This window comes from Taeniopygia guttata, chromosome 2 (genome assembly GCF_048771995.1).
Source record: "Taeniopygia guttata chromosome 2, bTaeGut7.mat, whole genome shotgun sequence".
NCBI lineage: Eukaryota > Metazoa > Chordata > Aves > Passeriformes > Estrildidae > Taeniopygia > Taeniopygia guttata.
The window spans coordinates 68,323,245-68,338,162 of record NC_133026.1 but is presented as its reverse complement, the minus strand read 5'-3'; the positions used below and the strand labels follow the sequence as shown (position 1 = coordinate 68,338,162).

The following is a 14,918-nucleotide window of genomic DNA, read 5'->3' as shown; positions in this document are numbered from 1 at the left end:
GCACCAAGCTGGGCAGAGAGAAGTGAGAAGCTGCTGCAAGTTGCTTCTCTCCATCCCTGTGAATATATGTCAAGTGAAGGGCTGGTAGTGAGTGGGCAAGGCAAGGTAGCAGCTGCCAAGAGGAAATTACCATCCAGCAAGAAAGGCTGGAGGGACATAGACTGCATGACAGGGAGAGGGGAGAGTATTGGTGGAAAATGTCCTGGCAGTTGCTCACAAGTGTGCTGCTCCCTCATCAGAAAGTGCAGCTATGGGCAAGCAAACTAGCACGACTTGGGTAAGAGGGTTCAAGGAGTGCTGAGAGAGCTGCAGATGTTATTGCTAAACCATTCTCCATCATAGCTGAAAGGTTACAGAGTGCGGGAGGGGTGCCTGAGGACTGGAGGAACACCAATGTCACTCCAGTCTTGAAAAAGTGCAAGAAGGAGGACCTAGGAAACTGTAGGCCAGTCAATCTCACCTTCATCCTTGGAACAACCCATCCTGGATGTCATCTCTAAGCAAGTGGAGGAAAAGAAGGTTATCAGGAGTAGTCAACATGGATTCACCAAGGCAAATGGTCTAGATTAGTGGACAGTGAGATAGATTGAGAACTGGCTGAGTGGCAGAGCTCAGTGTTGTGATCAGGCTAGTTGGAGGGCTTTAGCAAGCAGTGTTCCCAGGGGTCAGTACTGGGTCCAGTTTTGTTCACCTTATTAATCAGTGACATGAATGAAGGGACAGAGGGTACCTGCAGTAAGTTTGATCATGATACAAAACTAGGGGGAGTGGGTGACACAGCACAGTGCTCTGCAGCCATGCTGCAAGGCCTGGCCAGGCACAGGAGCCAGGCAGAGAGGAACCTAGTGAAGTTCAGAGAAGGCAAGTGCAGGGTCCTGCATCTGGGGAAGAAAAACACAGGGCACCAGCACAGGCTGGGCGCTGACCTGGTGGAAAGCAGCTCTGTGGAGAGGGACCTGAGAGTCCTGGTGGTCAACAAGTTAGCCAGCTGTGTGCCCTTGTGGCCAAAAAGGCCAGTGGCATCCTGGGGTGCATTAGGAAGAGTGTGGTCAACAGGTCAAGGGCGGTGATCCTGCCCTTCTACTCAGCCCTGGTGAGGCCATATCTGGGGTGCTGTGTCTAGTTCTGGGCTCCTCAGTACAAGAGAAATCTCAACATGGAGTAGGTCCAGCAGAGGACTATAAAGATCGCTGGGGGACTGGGGCATATTGTTTATGAGGAAAGGCTTGAGAGAGCCATTGTTAATCCTGGAGAGGAGGCAACTGAGAAGTGACCATCAGTCCTTACAAATATCTTTAAGGGCAGTTGACACGAGGATGGGACAAGACATTTCAGCAGTGCCCAGAGATGGGGAAAGGAGCAAAAGGCACAAACTGAAACACAGGAAGTTCCATCTCAATACAAGAAAAATATTCTCCACTTTGAAGTTGACAAAGCACAGTGACTTCTCCCCTTTGCAGCTTATTTTGAAAGGAAAGGTATGATTGCAATGCAGCGTATCATCATTCATCAGCAATAGAAGGCAAGTACAAGCCATGGAGCTTTTTAGAGTGCCATAGTCCTAGAGATGCAAATGGATCTGCTGATTTTAGCACAGCAGTCCCCATGCCCACAGCTCATTGGACCACTCAGTATTGCTCATAGATACTTGTGTTTTAAGGCTGGGTTGACAGAGAGAAGAAGGGTGTTGCCAATAGGCCAGTGCCAGCTGGGAGCTGCTGGTTTTGTTTGTTTTCACTCCTGGCCAGTACTGCAGCTACCAGGTTAAAGCATCTCCTTTCTTTTCAAGTTTTTTCCGGATGCAACATGAGAGCTCGTGAAGTTTATCTCAGACTTTGAGATATGTGACAGCTGCAAAGGGCCAGGCGCTTGGCACGAGGCTGCCACATGCTCTGTGGTGTCCTGCACAGGACTCCCAGGCATGCAACAGCCTGGCAAGAGCAATGCCATGTGCCAAAATAGCCATTTTAGGATGTGTAAAATCTGTGTGTACCCTGCAACTATGCTGAGAATATCCTGTAAATGCACCTAGCAGAAGGAGCACATGCTGTCCACGCACCTTACAGAAATGTGTGTATGTGCCTGAGAAATGTGTCTACTAGTGATGAATGTAGATATTTTCTAAATTTTGTCAGAACAGCAGGATAACCCAATGAAACCAAGATGTTCAGAGAAATTGAGTACATCTCCTGTGAAGACAGGCTGAGAGAGGTGGGGTTATTCAGCCTGGAGAAGGCTCTGAGGAGACCTTAGAGCAGTCTTCTAGTACCTGTAGGGCCTGCAGGAGAACTGGAGAGAGACTTTTTACAAGGGCATGTAGTGACAGGACAAGGGGAAATCTGACAGAGGGTAGGTTTAGGTGATATGTTAACAATAAATTCCTTAGCGCAAGGGTGATGAGACTGGAACAGATTGCCCAGAGAAGCTGCGGATGCCAGGCTGGATGGGGCTTTGAGCAACCTGGTCTATTCTGGTCATCCCTGCCCATGGGAGGGGCATTGGAACTAGATAATCATCAAGGTCCATGATTCTGTGAAATCGTGGCTTAATTCCTTACTCTGGTGGGGACATTAGGAGAAGTAGGGGTACGGTAACTAGATAACGGGATGTCGGTAAAATTCTGGTGGCTATGTGAATATTCTGGCGGGTTTGGGGTGTTCTGGCGGATATACGAGCACCGGCGGATGCACGCGCGGTGGGCACAGGGCCGCTCCGCGCTCCCGGGGGAAGGGCGGCCCGGGCCCTGCTCCGCCCCCGCTGGCCCGCAGGGGGCGCGCGGCCGCCTCAGCGCGCTCCGCGCCCGCCCCGCTGGGCCCGGGGGCTCCGGGGCCGCCGCGGGGGCTCCGATCGCTCTCCTCGGGCGGGGATGGCGGCGGAGGACGAGGCGGAGCTGAGCCTGCTGGAGTGCCGGGTGTGCTTCGAGCCGTACGGCCCCGACGGACAGCGGCGGCCGCTCAACCTGCCCTGCGGGCACGTCCTCTGCCGGGGCTGCGTGGGGGCCCTGGCCGGCGCCGAGCGCCGGAGGCTGGAGTGTCCCTTCTGCCGGCGGCTCTGCGGCCCCGCCGAGACCAGCGACTGCCTCCCGCTGCTGCAGCTGCTGGAGCTGCTGCGCCCCGCCGGCCGCGGCCTCGCCTCGGCCCTGGGCAGCAGCGGCGGAGCGGCGGCGGCGGCCACCGCGGGGCTCGGGCTGCGGCTGTGCCTGGGGGGCTGGGGGTCGCTGGTGAACCCCACCGGCGTGGCGGCCTGCCCCAGGTCGGATGGCCTGGCAGTGGCCCACGACGGCAAGAAGAGGATCCACGTCTTCGGGCCGAGCGGGTTCTGCCTGCGGCGGTTCGGGGAGCGGGGGGACGCGAGCAACGACATCAAGTATCCGCTGGATGTGACGGTCACGTCGGACGGGCACGTGGTGGTCACCGACGGCGGGGACCGCTCCGTGAAGGCCTTCGATTTTGAGGGAAGGGGGGTCCTGGCTGTCCGGGAAGGCTTCTGTTTGCCCTGGGGCTTGGATGCCACCCCCAGGAGCGAAGTAATCCTGACCGACTCGGAAGCAGGCGCGCTGTACCGCCTGGCGGCCGACTTCCAAAGGGGGGAATTAAAGAAGTGCCAGATGATCCGGTCCCACCTTGTCAGCCCCAGAGCGGTCGCAGTCTGCCCGACCTCGGGCGCTGTCGTGGTAATAGAGCACCTGAAAGCTCGGGGACCGAGCAAGGGCAGCACCCGAGTGACGATATTCAGTGCGGAGATGGATCTCATCGGCCAGGTGGACAGCTTCGGTCTGAACCTCGTTTTCCCCTCCAGAATATATGCTACGGCTGTGGCCTTTGACAGAGAAGGTCGTGTTATAGTAACGGATGTTTGTAGCCAGGCTGTCATATGCTTAGGGAAACCTGAGGAATTTCCCATCTTTAATCCTCTAATTAGCCACGGGCTTGCTTATCCTGTTGGACTGACTTACACGGCAAACAATTCCCTCGTCGTTTTAGACGGCGGTGATCATTCAGTGAAAGTATATAGCTCTACCTGAGTGGGCTTAAATGCTTACTGCTGCAGGCTCAAGCTGCTGCTGCCCATAAAGCATGCGGAGCTCTGGAGTTTGTAGGAGTGGAGGGGGGAGGCGGTTTTGGGGCTTTGAGTGAAATCACCCTCTGACCAACACGCTGTGCTTCCTGCAAAACTTGTATCACGTCTCTTGCCTACCTGTGGGAGAGGACTTGGCTGTTGCTGCCTGTAGTCAACAACAAATGAACCAAACAAATCACTTAGCATTTTAAAACTGTTCTATGCCTTGACAACCAAGTTGTTTTGGTTCCTTTTAACACAGAATCAAAGGCCAGCACGTGTGAAAGTAAGGCATCACTTATTTACATTTCCCAGCACATAATTATCACTATTCTTAATTAAGTATAGATACACTCCTGACAGAACTGTTTCCAGGAATTGTGCACAAGGAAGGCGATCGCAGTGACAGAATGATAGGACAATTGGAAGTCTCCATTCAAGATTGCCTAAATCCAACTAAAATCTTTGTGATGGAGGAACTACCATGAGAAGTTAAATCATGTTCAAAGTCTATTTTTTCCAGGAAAATGCATTTCTGGGGGCACTCTTTTCTGTGCTAGTTTATTCCCACCTTTTTTAAGGTTGTACTGGAGCACTTTTTTTTCCTATAAAATGCCCAAGTCTGTGATGTTATCTGGAGACAATCTGGTGTGTGGTTACATAGCGTGGGGCTGCTTTGCCTAAAAGCCTCTTGAAGCCAGGATTAGACCACAAATACCCCTGCATATGTAAGTTTGAGTTGGCTCTGCTGCTAACATGGCTACATGTAGGAGGTTTTCAGCACTGCCTGCCCCTGTTTTGTCATTAATACGGTGCTTTTGCACCTCCCCAACCCCAGGATTCAATTGCAAATTGAAATGTTAGTGAGAGATAGGCCTCATTTTTTTTCATAGCTTCCAAATTCGATTTTGTTGATTGTGAACACACAAGAGATTTATATCAGTTTATATTCTCTTGTGTTATTCACAGTAATATTATATTCTTACTTATATTCTCACAGTTTTACTGTAGACACAAATCCTTTTGCCTTTTCCATAGTGGAAATTATGACATCTATGACTTATTTTGAGGAGGATTTAATACACCCACTAGAAGTCACTGCTGCATTTTTAGGAATTTGCGTGCTGCTAAATGATTACTTACACGGTTCAGTATTAAAATTAAGTTAGATGTAAATGCTATCTGAGGTAGAGATGAGTAGGTTAAAATGGCATAAAACTTTTGGGGTTATTTCTTTTTTTAAGTAATTGAAATAATTAATATTAACTAATGTAATTTGAAATTCACAGACATCTATCAGTAAATTTTTTGTCTGGCTTTTGGTCTGACTTCAGGGCATTTAATAACTGCATGTGTTACAGCACCAGTGATTTACCAAATACTTGCACTAAATTGGAGCAGTTTAGCTCTTTAATTCAGCCGATAATGTTAATCTGTCTCATGTCAACATTTAAACAAAACAAAAACATGTCAAACAAAACAAATCTGTTAATTGCAGCTATTTGTAAGGGTTAATTGAACAGTAAATAAAGTGTGATTTGCTTACTTCTATATTTTAAAAATTTAGTGATAATTCCTCATATCTTTTCATCAGGTGTTTCCTTGTTACAACACCATTTCTGCATTGCAGTTGCCCTGTAGATGGTTTCTTCTTCTGTTTGGTGATATCCTGTAGAAGTTGTTGTAAGGCCATTTTTTTGCTATTGAAAATTTTATGGATGTGCACAGTCTGTATTTTGCAGCCTTCTCTACTGCCTGGCCAGACAGCAAGTGCCTTTGGAAGAACCAGAAATCCTCCTTGCCTGTTCTGCAGTACGAGCTGTATGGCCCTGAGCAAGAGCCCAGCTGGGAAGTCAGGAAGGAAATTTACTCAGAGAAGGAGACCCCTGGATTATATATTCCTTTCTAGATGCCAAGGAGACGCCTGCCTTTGATAGAATCAATTAGATAACTCTTCCTTTGGGAGACTGCTGTGTGTCAAAATGCATGCAATGCCCTCAATGCTGTATTCATACATAATTAATACTTTGTCACGGTAACACTTCCTCTGAACCATAGGCTGTGAGCTTTCATCTTCTCAAACCTTTGTGTGCACCAGGAGCTTAGTTTTGCTACTAAATTCATGGATGGGAAAATTTCCTAGGACCTACTGCCATGTAGGCAACTTTCCAGCAGTTGAAATACAGATTTTTAAACATTTGACTCATGCTGTTTTAAAATCTACAAAAACTCCCATTATTGCCCATTCTGTTCCTGACTCATTTGGTAATTAGAAATCACTTAATTTTTTGATTTGTAAGCAAAATAAACTTTGGGACTTTATTCTACCTAATAGAATTTTTTTTTTACTTTGTGCCATCTCCTCCAGTCTCTGCTTTACCTACCTACTGAAAGCAAATGTAGACTACTTCTGTGAACAATGCAACTGTTTTCTTTTTAATCTACAGCTTGGTGCTTACTGTTGTACCACACTGCATCAAAGGAACCATTACATTCTGTCTGAATTAATTTGATGCAGGTGCCTAAATTGAGAAGCCGTAATGAACTGTATTTGTATATAAAAACAAAATATTAAAAATTTCAAGTTCTTTGGTGCTTAAGGGAAAATGCAGCAGTAAAGCTGAAATCTTTCTTTTGACACAAAATCTTGTGTTCTGAGAGAGGGATGGCAAATCTTGGAAGGCCCATGCTTGAACTGATTCCTTAGGTTTGGGGTCTGACTGGCTGTGCTTGGAATGGGGATAGCTAGATGTATGCTTACCTTTGGAAAAGAGTGGTGGCCATTCCATTTAGAAAGGAACATAGGACTGTGTCTAGATGCTTCAGTGACAATTTTTCAAAATTAGTGTTGAGTTTATTTTTTAAAACTCCATCACCTTTGCATAACTTTCTGCACCTCATGCTCTAGCCGTTGGATTAAAACCAAATAAATATAACGGACAGTCTTCCTTTAGTGTCATGTCTTCAGCCCCTAGTAGAGATTGCTATGTCTGTTGTACACACACACACACACACACACACACACACACACACACACACACGCAGCAATTCCCATTTGGTTTATTTTTAAGCACTGATCTCAGGTTGCATATAAACATATCAAGGGTATGTTTACAGTGTTAAGGAATTAAAGGAGTCAGAGGAGTTTCAGAAATGCATATTGAGATGATGTTCTGTAACACATATATTTTTTATTTTGCTTGTGAAGAAAATTGTTTTAGATAAAAAATATATTTTTTTCAGATTGATGAATAAGGGAAAAAGGTGAAAAAAAAGTAAAATTTATTTCATTTTGGCCATTGTCCATTTGAGCACCTGTCTATTCCCTCCAGTCACATTGCTGTACACATCAGTTTGATCTTTATGTTTTCCCAAAGCATGCATGTAACATCACTGTAGTATTTTTTAATATGGACTGATTTCAGGGAAAGAAATGTCCAACCCCCAAACTACTAAGAATGTTATACAGCACGTCCATCAAGACGATAGCCTATAATATAGGAGACCTTTCAATTCTGGAAGGGTTGATGGAGGTCAAAAAGCAGCTTTCTTCCCTAGGACCATGGGTCACAGTGCTGTTGCACCTCACACAGGAGGAATTTCTTTTCTTTTCCTTCTATTCAGTGTTTGTTTTTTTTTTTTCCTGACTCTTCTCAGAGGCTCATCTTACAGTTTACATGTCACCTGTGAGTCACAGCTTGCCTCCACAGGAGCAAAGCAAAAATACAGATATTTTTCAAGTGAGTTCTAAACCTCACTCTTCAATCAGGCATCTCAGGAGAACTGCCAGATGGTTCAGGAGAACAGCAAGCACTTCTTTGATAGTGTTACATAAACATCCAGACTTTCTCTAAAGTGCCTCCTTTGTGTAACATGCCTGACTCTCCTGGACAGCTTCAAAGCTCTCTGATCCTGGAGAGGTTCTCAGGGAGCAGATGATGCACTGCACTTACACCTTTTTCTCACTATTGCTTTCCAAGAGATTTACAGATATTCCTGAACTTGGCACTCCAACCTCTCTGTGAGGCAAATACAGTACAAATGTCTTGGCCCTGCAGCTGCAGACAAGAGAGCTCAGAATCAAGGGAAGCCTTTGGCAGACTTCAGGCTAGATCTTAGAGTTCCCATCAGAAGGTTACCTTAACAAAGCAGTGAGAGTCTGTGTTTAATCACCCTCTTGTCTGGGAGGTGCCTTCCTGATTTTGGAAGAAGTTTTGACACTATACTGATGATCTTGTTACTAATTCCTTTGGTGTTTCCTACAAATTATGGGAATTAATACTTTTCCAAACCGCAATGTATTCCTAGATAATTGCTTCCAGTTTGCTCCACAAAAGTGTGTGGTTTTGAAATGCTCAAATTTCACATTAGAGATAGAAAGGAGGGGATCAACTCTGAAAAGGAGAAAAAATTAATGGAAGGTGTCTGTGGCTTAAATAGAAGGTGAACTCCACCAAGTCAGAGAACAGAGCACACCCATCATTCCAGTAAAGGGAATGCATTCTTAAGAGGTGAAGCATTTCAGCCTGGAAAATGGACAAGATGATAAGAGCTGTTGCCTTTTGATTAGTATTTACCTCTGGCAGAGGAATGACCTGCACTTGAACAGATTTTCCAGCTACAATTAGACACTTTTCTATGATGGCAATCCTTAGGAGAGCTATCAGTTACTTGTAGCTTTAACGATCTATTAGTTTGTAGCAAAAATCTGTGGGGGAGATAAAGATTTTGAGCAAACCAGGCATTTTAGGGAAGTATGCTCCCTGTAATTGAATTAATAAAAAAAAATTGTGTATGTATAATTTTTCTAACGATCCCTCTTAATGTATGCAATTTTTATTCTTTGCTCACAGGTGAGCACTATATGGGCAGAGAGTTGAGGTGAGAGAACAAATCCTGCTTTCATGGAATATTTTGTTTTTTAAATCAGGAAACTATTGCTTGCCACAAGATTCTGTGAAACATTTTAAATACTTTAAATATCCTTATATGCCTTATAATGAATAAAGTGTAGGCAATTTTAAGCAAGACATAGGATTAGATATCCAAAATTATAACTGAGAAAAAGAAAGAATTTACTTTGAGAAAACTCTGAAGACACTAAGAAAAACAACCAACCAAAAAATAAGATAAATGTTTTTTTATGAAAGCTTGCTTTTAAAACTTCTAGTACCAAAAAAAAAAAAAAAAAAAAAAAAAAAATCTTGAAAGAACTATACACCTACACAATCACAGGAGGTAACACTTACTGGGAATTTTTCTAAATATAAATAGATGAAAAGTAAAACCCGTTTGATACTCAGCTAGCATGAGTTCCTGAATAATATGGACTACAGAATTTAACCAGTATTTAGTAACTACTGATCTGTACTAAAAGTAAGAAACAAAGGACAATTGTGCCTTTTATTAATACAGAGAAAGGCACTGCCATGAGAAGAAATATAACGTCATTAAAATATGCTTTATAAGAAATTTAGCAAAAAGAGTCTGACAGATTAAGTATTAAAAATATATAATCACTTTAATATGAAAAGGATGTGCCTGGCTGCCTTATCTGTCATTTTCCTTAATTAGGTAGGAAATAGGGCTCTTCAGTGAGTTCTCCGCCAACTTCCCCTCAACTTACAGCATGATATTATGGAGCCAGAAGTATTTAAAGTACGTGTATTAGTCTTTTTCTATTCCTAATATTACTTGAGCTGACTTGTTTGAATTGAGGCTTGCTCTGTCATGAGCAGTTTATCTGTGCAGTCATGAGTACTGCAAATGGAATTGTCCACATAAATAAGTGCTGCAGGACTGGGCTTGAAATCAGGGAGTTTCAGATTAGTTCAGAGGTTTGCCCTGGAGAAGTCTTTGCAGCAGACTTTACGATGACAATTTCTGGGAATGCTGCTTTGGGGTTTTATGTGCTGAAAGTCCTGTGCATGTTTAGAATATATTATAAGCAGTTATGATATTCAGCATCAGAAATCCTTTGTGAAAGAAATTTATTGTAATAGTTTAGCTTTTCTTATTTACTCTTTCATAATATACTGAACCCTTGCTTGGTTTCTAACAGTCCTTTAGACTGAGTGGAGCAATACCACATTTCCCTTTTGGCATGTGCAGTTGCTCAGTAACCAACAAGCTGGGGCAAGACCCACTTTGGACCAGCTTCAGTGTAGACCTTATACCTGAACATGTCTTGCAGATCCTACAGAGGAGGTTTTTAATCTTAGCCAACAGGTTAGAAAAGGTATGGTGTTTACACTGTAGTAGAGATTACACTGTAGGTTCTAGTCTTAAGACTGTGTGAAAACATTTCTAAGGCTTCAGAGTAGGTAGCCACTTTTAGTTTTATTTTGCAAGAAGGATTGCTGCCTTTCAAAGACCAAGTGAAAAGTGCATCATTTCTTCCCTAGTATGGCAAAGTGAAATTGAAGTTACCCCAGGCCCAGCATTAGAACTTTTAGTAATGTATTTTGTGATGTTCATAAAGCTGTTCATTCAGGACGTGGATGACATTATCATTAAAATGCAGCTGATACTATATTTCACATATTTGCACTGTGTCAGTGTTACTGAGATTAAAAAAAAAAAAAAACAAACCCAAACCACTTAGAAAAGTGTACCTTGAAGGCAGAAGTAAATCTTGTCTTTCTTGTATCTCTCTCACTGGAGAAATAAAAGCCATGCAACTGAATTATTATCAGACATCTATATCAAGCCATGGACTTTCACCCTTTAGTTTGACTTGACTTAAACCTCAAGTCAGTGCTCTTGATGATAAGGCTAAATTTTTGATTTCTTGATGATAAGGCTAAATTTTTGATTTCTGAATTCCAATCACATTCTTCCTATTGGTGACTTCTGCACAACCCTTGCTCATTATTCCCAGCTGGTTTAGTCTGTTCCCGAACTGTATTTCTCATTAGCTGCTGTTCTGTCAAACTGTGGTATACATGTGTGTCCTCACCACTTTGATTTCAGAAAAAAGGTTAATTCCCCCAGAGGTTCTGTCCATGTTTTGATTTTGCTGTGTTTCTTTTCTAAAACAGCCTTTCATCTTTGCTGTCAGATTAAAGGGAGGAAACCTCAGATCACAATATGAATGGTGGGAAAGGACCTAAGTCATTCAGGGAATGCCTTTGGGAGACAGGCAATGCAAGCTTTATTACAGGAGAGAAGAGGGTGAAAGACTGTACAATTAAAACTGTGTGTGGACTAACAGTTTTAGGAATCCTTCTACCCATCTCCTCCTGTGCAGTTCCATTTGTAATAGTGATTGTGGGAAAAATTAAATCAGAAGTCACTAACTTGCAAGTCACTGGTTTGTTGGGGTTTTTTTCAGTCCTCTGCAATAGCAGCAAGCTGGTCCCAGTGACCATGACCCTGTATTGGATTTTGTGGGTGATTGCTGTAACTGGTTTGAGTTTTCATATCAAATGCTGGTGTAGACAACCTACAAGAAGCTTGGAAACTTCCATAGGCCATCTGTTCTTCAATTTATATTTTTACCTGCAAATAACAAGCCTTTTATCATGTGTTAAAGAAGATAAAATTTGAAGTGACATGACAACAAAGGATACCCAGTGGTTGCATTCTTTGACAGTCTTCAATAGACAAATGAGAGTTTGATCTGTTGCTGATAATTTTGGTGGTGGTGGTAATTATGAGATTATTATTTTTGGTATGTTTTTAATTTTGGTGGTGGCGGTAGTTATTTGTTTTGGTATGTTTTTTTCAGACTGGAGAGAACTGGGAGGAGAAATGATGGGGTATTTTGTTTTCTAAATAAAAGATCATAAGTCTTATTATGCACCTTAATTGGCACCTTCAGCACTTCTTTCTACCTTCTGCAGGAACTGATGAAACCAACTCAACTTAATGTGAGTCTTCCTGATTACTTCAATAGACAGCACACAGATCCAAGATCTGTGCTGAGCTGACTTCCATATGTTTTAACAAACACAATTCCACCTCCTCTCTCAAGGCTTTGTCTCACTCAGCTTCCTTACTTTGCTGACATGCCCATGCGTACTGTTCTTTTTAATCTCTTTCAAGCAAGAGCTTCTTTCCTTCTCCACACTTTATGAAGATAACACGTTTGGCTGGAGTGCTTATTTGCAGGCATTGCTAAAAAGTAATTGCGTAAGGAGGAATTTTGGCTTGGCCAGCATGGTTAACAGCTCAGCTTACTTAGTAAGCAAGCTTGGTGGATGTACTCCTCCCTCCCCACCCTCCTCTTCCTCCCAGGGGCAAGGCCCCAGTTCCAAGTCTCTCCCATGGTAGCCAGCAAAGTTCAGCTTCTCTCTCAAAACAGAAAGTAAACCAACAAGAGGACTGTGACAAAGTGCAGAAGGGTTAACAGGAAAGCTGCTCTTTTGTTCCAAGAGGCTGCTGCCACTAATCAGGCTGTTTATATTTACAGCTTTCCCATTCATCCCTACTGAGCATAAGGCTCACCTCTGAAGACAGAGTCTGAGCACTTCTGTATGTTTGACAGACTGCATGTAGTATCTGTTTGCTAACTGAAGGCACTTGAAGGCTGCAGACTCACTTTTCCTACCTGTGGAAAGGCACACACCTGCACTTAGCAAATGCATAATAATTAGTGATGCTCTGGACAATGTTTGCAAGCCAACTCCCTGCTCACAAAGTGCCCTTAGTCTCAATTTGGGACTTGCAGTCACAAGAGAATTGCATGGATGCACTGAAGTGATGTGTGCATACCAGACATTCCTAATCATAAAGATGAAGAGGGGCAAGAGCTTTTTGGGTAGGGGAAATAATGGCAGGATTGTCTTTTCCTTCAGTTCACTGGGGCCTTCCTACTGATTTAAATTGTAAATAACTTTACAAACCAGCTGTGACACTTTGTTTTTACTTAGGCAAAGCATTTGATTTCTACTAATATATAGTAGAAAATTGAAAGAAAAAGAATGGAAAATCTCTATTAATTTAACATCAATCCCTTTACATAACTTAATAGTTATATTAACCACAGATAGGTGATGTCAGCTTCTTTGGGACTTTGTGATCTTACTTTTTAAGAGTACAAAACTGTTTCTTTTCCCTTCCCTTTCCACTACCATAAAATATTATCATCACCATGTCATTTAAAGACTGTACAGTGACACATGTCGGGTAGGGTCAGCAGGAAAGGTTCCCTCCTATCATGTCACCTAACCCAATCAAGCTCACTCTTAAAATTAGCTTAATTTAGTCCTCTGGTCTTCTGTGTAAGAAGCCATTCATTCCTCTAGGGTAGAAGTCAATTCATTTCCAGCCTGAGACAGAAGCACAGAAGGACTGAGGTTGGCATGGACCTTTGGAGCCCATCTGGTCCAACTCCCCTTCCCAAGCAGGGCCACCTGGTTGTACAGGACCATGTCCAGATGGCTTTTGAGTATCTGTAAGGATGAAGCTTCTACAACCTCTGTGGGCAACCTGTGCCAGTAGTCGGGCACCTTCACAGAGAAAAAGTGTTTTCCAATGTTCAGAGGGAGCCTCCTGTGTTTCAGTGTGTGCCCAGTGCCTCCTGGCCTGTCACTGGGCACCACTGAAGACAGCCTGCCTCCCTCTTCTTTGCACTCCTCTTCAGATGTATCTATACATTGATAAGATTCCTCCCTTTCAGTCTTCTCCATGCTAAATAGCCCCTTTGTCTCAGCCCTTCTTCTTAGGAGATGCTCCAGAGCCTTAATCATCCTTGTGGCCCTTCAGTGGACTGTCTCCATTATGTCCATGTCCCTCTTGTACTGGAAAGCCCCAAACTCTCCCTGAACCAGCATTCCAGGTGTGGTATCACCAGTGCTGGGGTAGGATCACCTCCCTCGACCTGCTGGCAGTGCTCCTCCTAATGCAGCACAGAATAAAAGGACCGTATAAAAGAGAGTTTACTCCCATTTGTTCTTGTCCTAGTGTTTTTCCTGGAACTTCTGTAGAGCCTTTTGACTGGCCTGAAAGAAAGCATAAACAGCCATATCCCTTCTCAGTCTTTATTTTGCTAGACTAAACAAACTGAACTTTTTTAGTCTGCTCTTCTTTGATAATGTTCACCACTCCACAGTTCTCCCAGTAACCCTTTAATAGATCGCTTCTGAACTCCTCTTCCTAAATGCTGTACTGAATTTCCAGGTGGAATCTCAGCTATGCTTTTTATCATGTTATCTGTACCTCTTCTTTCACTGTAGGAAATAACTGAAGTGATTACTGAACTACCTAGGTTTTCATTCAGGTATTACTTGGTTGAGTCCAGGATAAAGACCCACAGCCCTGCTCTCCCTGTTTAGGAAGGTATTTGAGTTGGGGGTGGAGTGTTCCCTGAAGTAAAAAAGGGATGGCATACAGATAATTAACATCAATAGCAACAAAAATGTACATAAAGCCACCATTTCTTTCCTGGACAACTAAGGAATGTGAGCTACATAGAACATGACTAGCTGAATTGTTAAAGAAATATGGATATTGATCTAGTACCAATATCCAACTGTGATGGACAAAAACTCTCTAACAATTTAAAGTTAGAAAGTGTATGTTTAGTGCAATGCCGGGCTTTGTGCGGGATAGCTCCCAAATACACACCGCAGCTTCCAAGTGATTACAGAGCCCTTTATCCATACAAGTATTGAATACCCAAAATACAAATACATATTCATAATTTTGGTACATCCCATTCCTCACTTTATATGCTAATAATTTCAAAAGCTATTAAGCATGCGTAGTTTTTTCCTTGAAATGGGTCAGTTGTCCCTTTCATGGGGATGGGTCCCAAAATGAGGAAGTAAATGAAGTCTTCCTCATTCTGACCATTCTACCTTTTCAAGACAAATTAATGCTTGGTAGAACTCCTATTCCTTGTCTTCAATTGGTTT

General features: G+C 43.3%; 1 protein-coding gene across 1 annotated transcript; it reads left to right on the top strand.

Moving 5' to 3' along the window:
* Nucleotides 1–2,744: 2,744 nt before the first annotated feature.
* Nucleotides 2,745–6,386, top strand: NHLRC1 (NHL repeat containing E3 ubiquitin protein ligase 1). The gene has a single exon (XM_030265550.4). The coding sequence runs from the start codon at nucleotides 2,867–2,869 to the stop codon at nucleotides 4,022–4,024; it is 1,158 nt and encodes a 385-aa protein (XP_030121410.4). The 5' UTR covers nucleotides 2,745–2,866; the 3' UTR covers nucleotides 4,025–6,386.
* The last annotated feature ends 8,532 nt before the right edge of the window (nucleotides 6,387–14,918 follow it).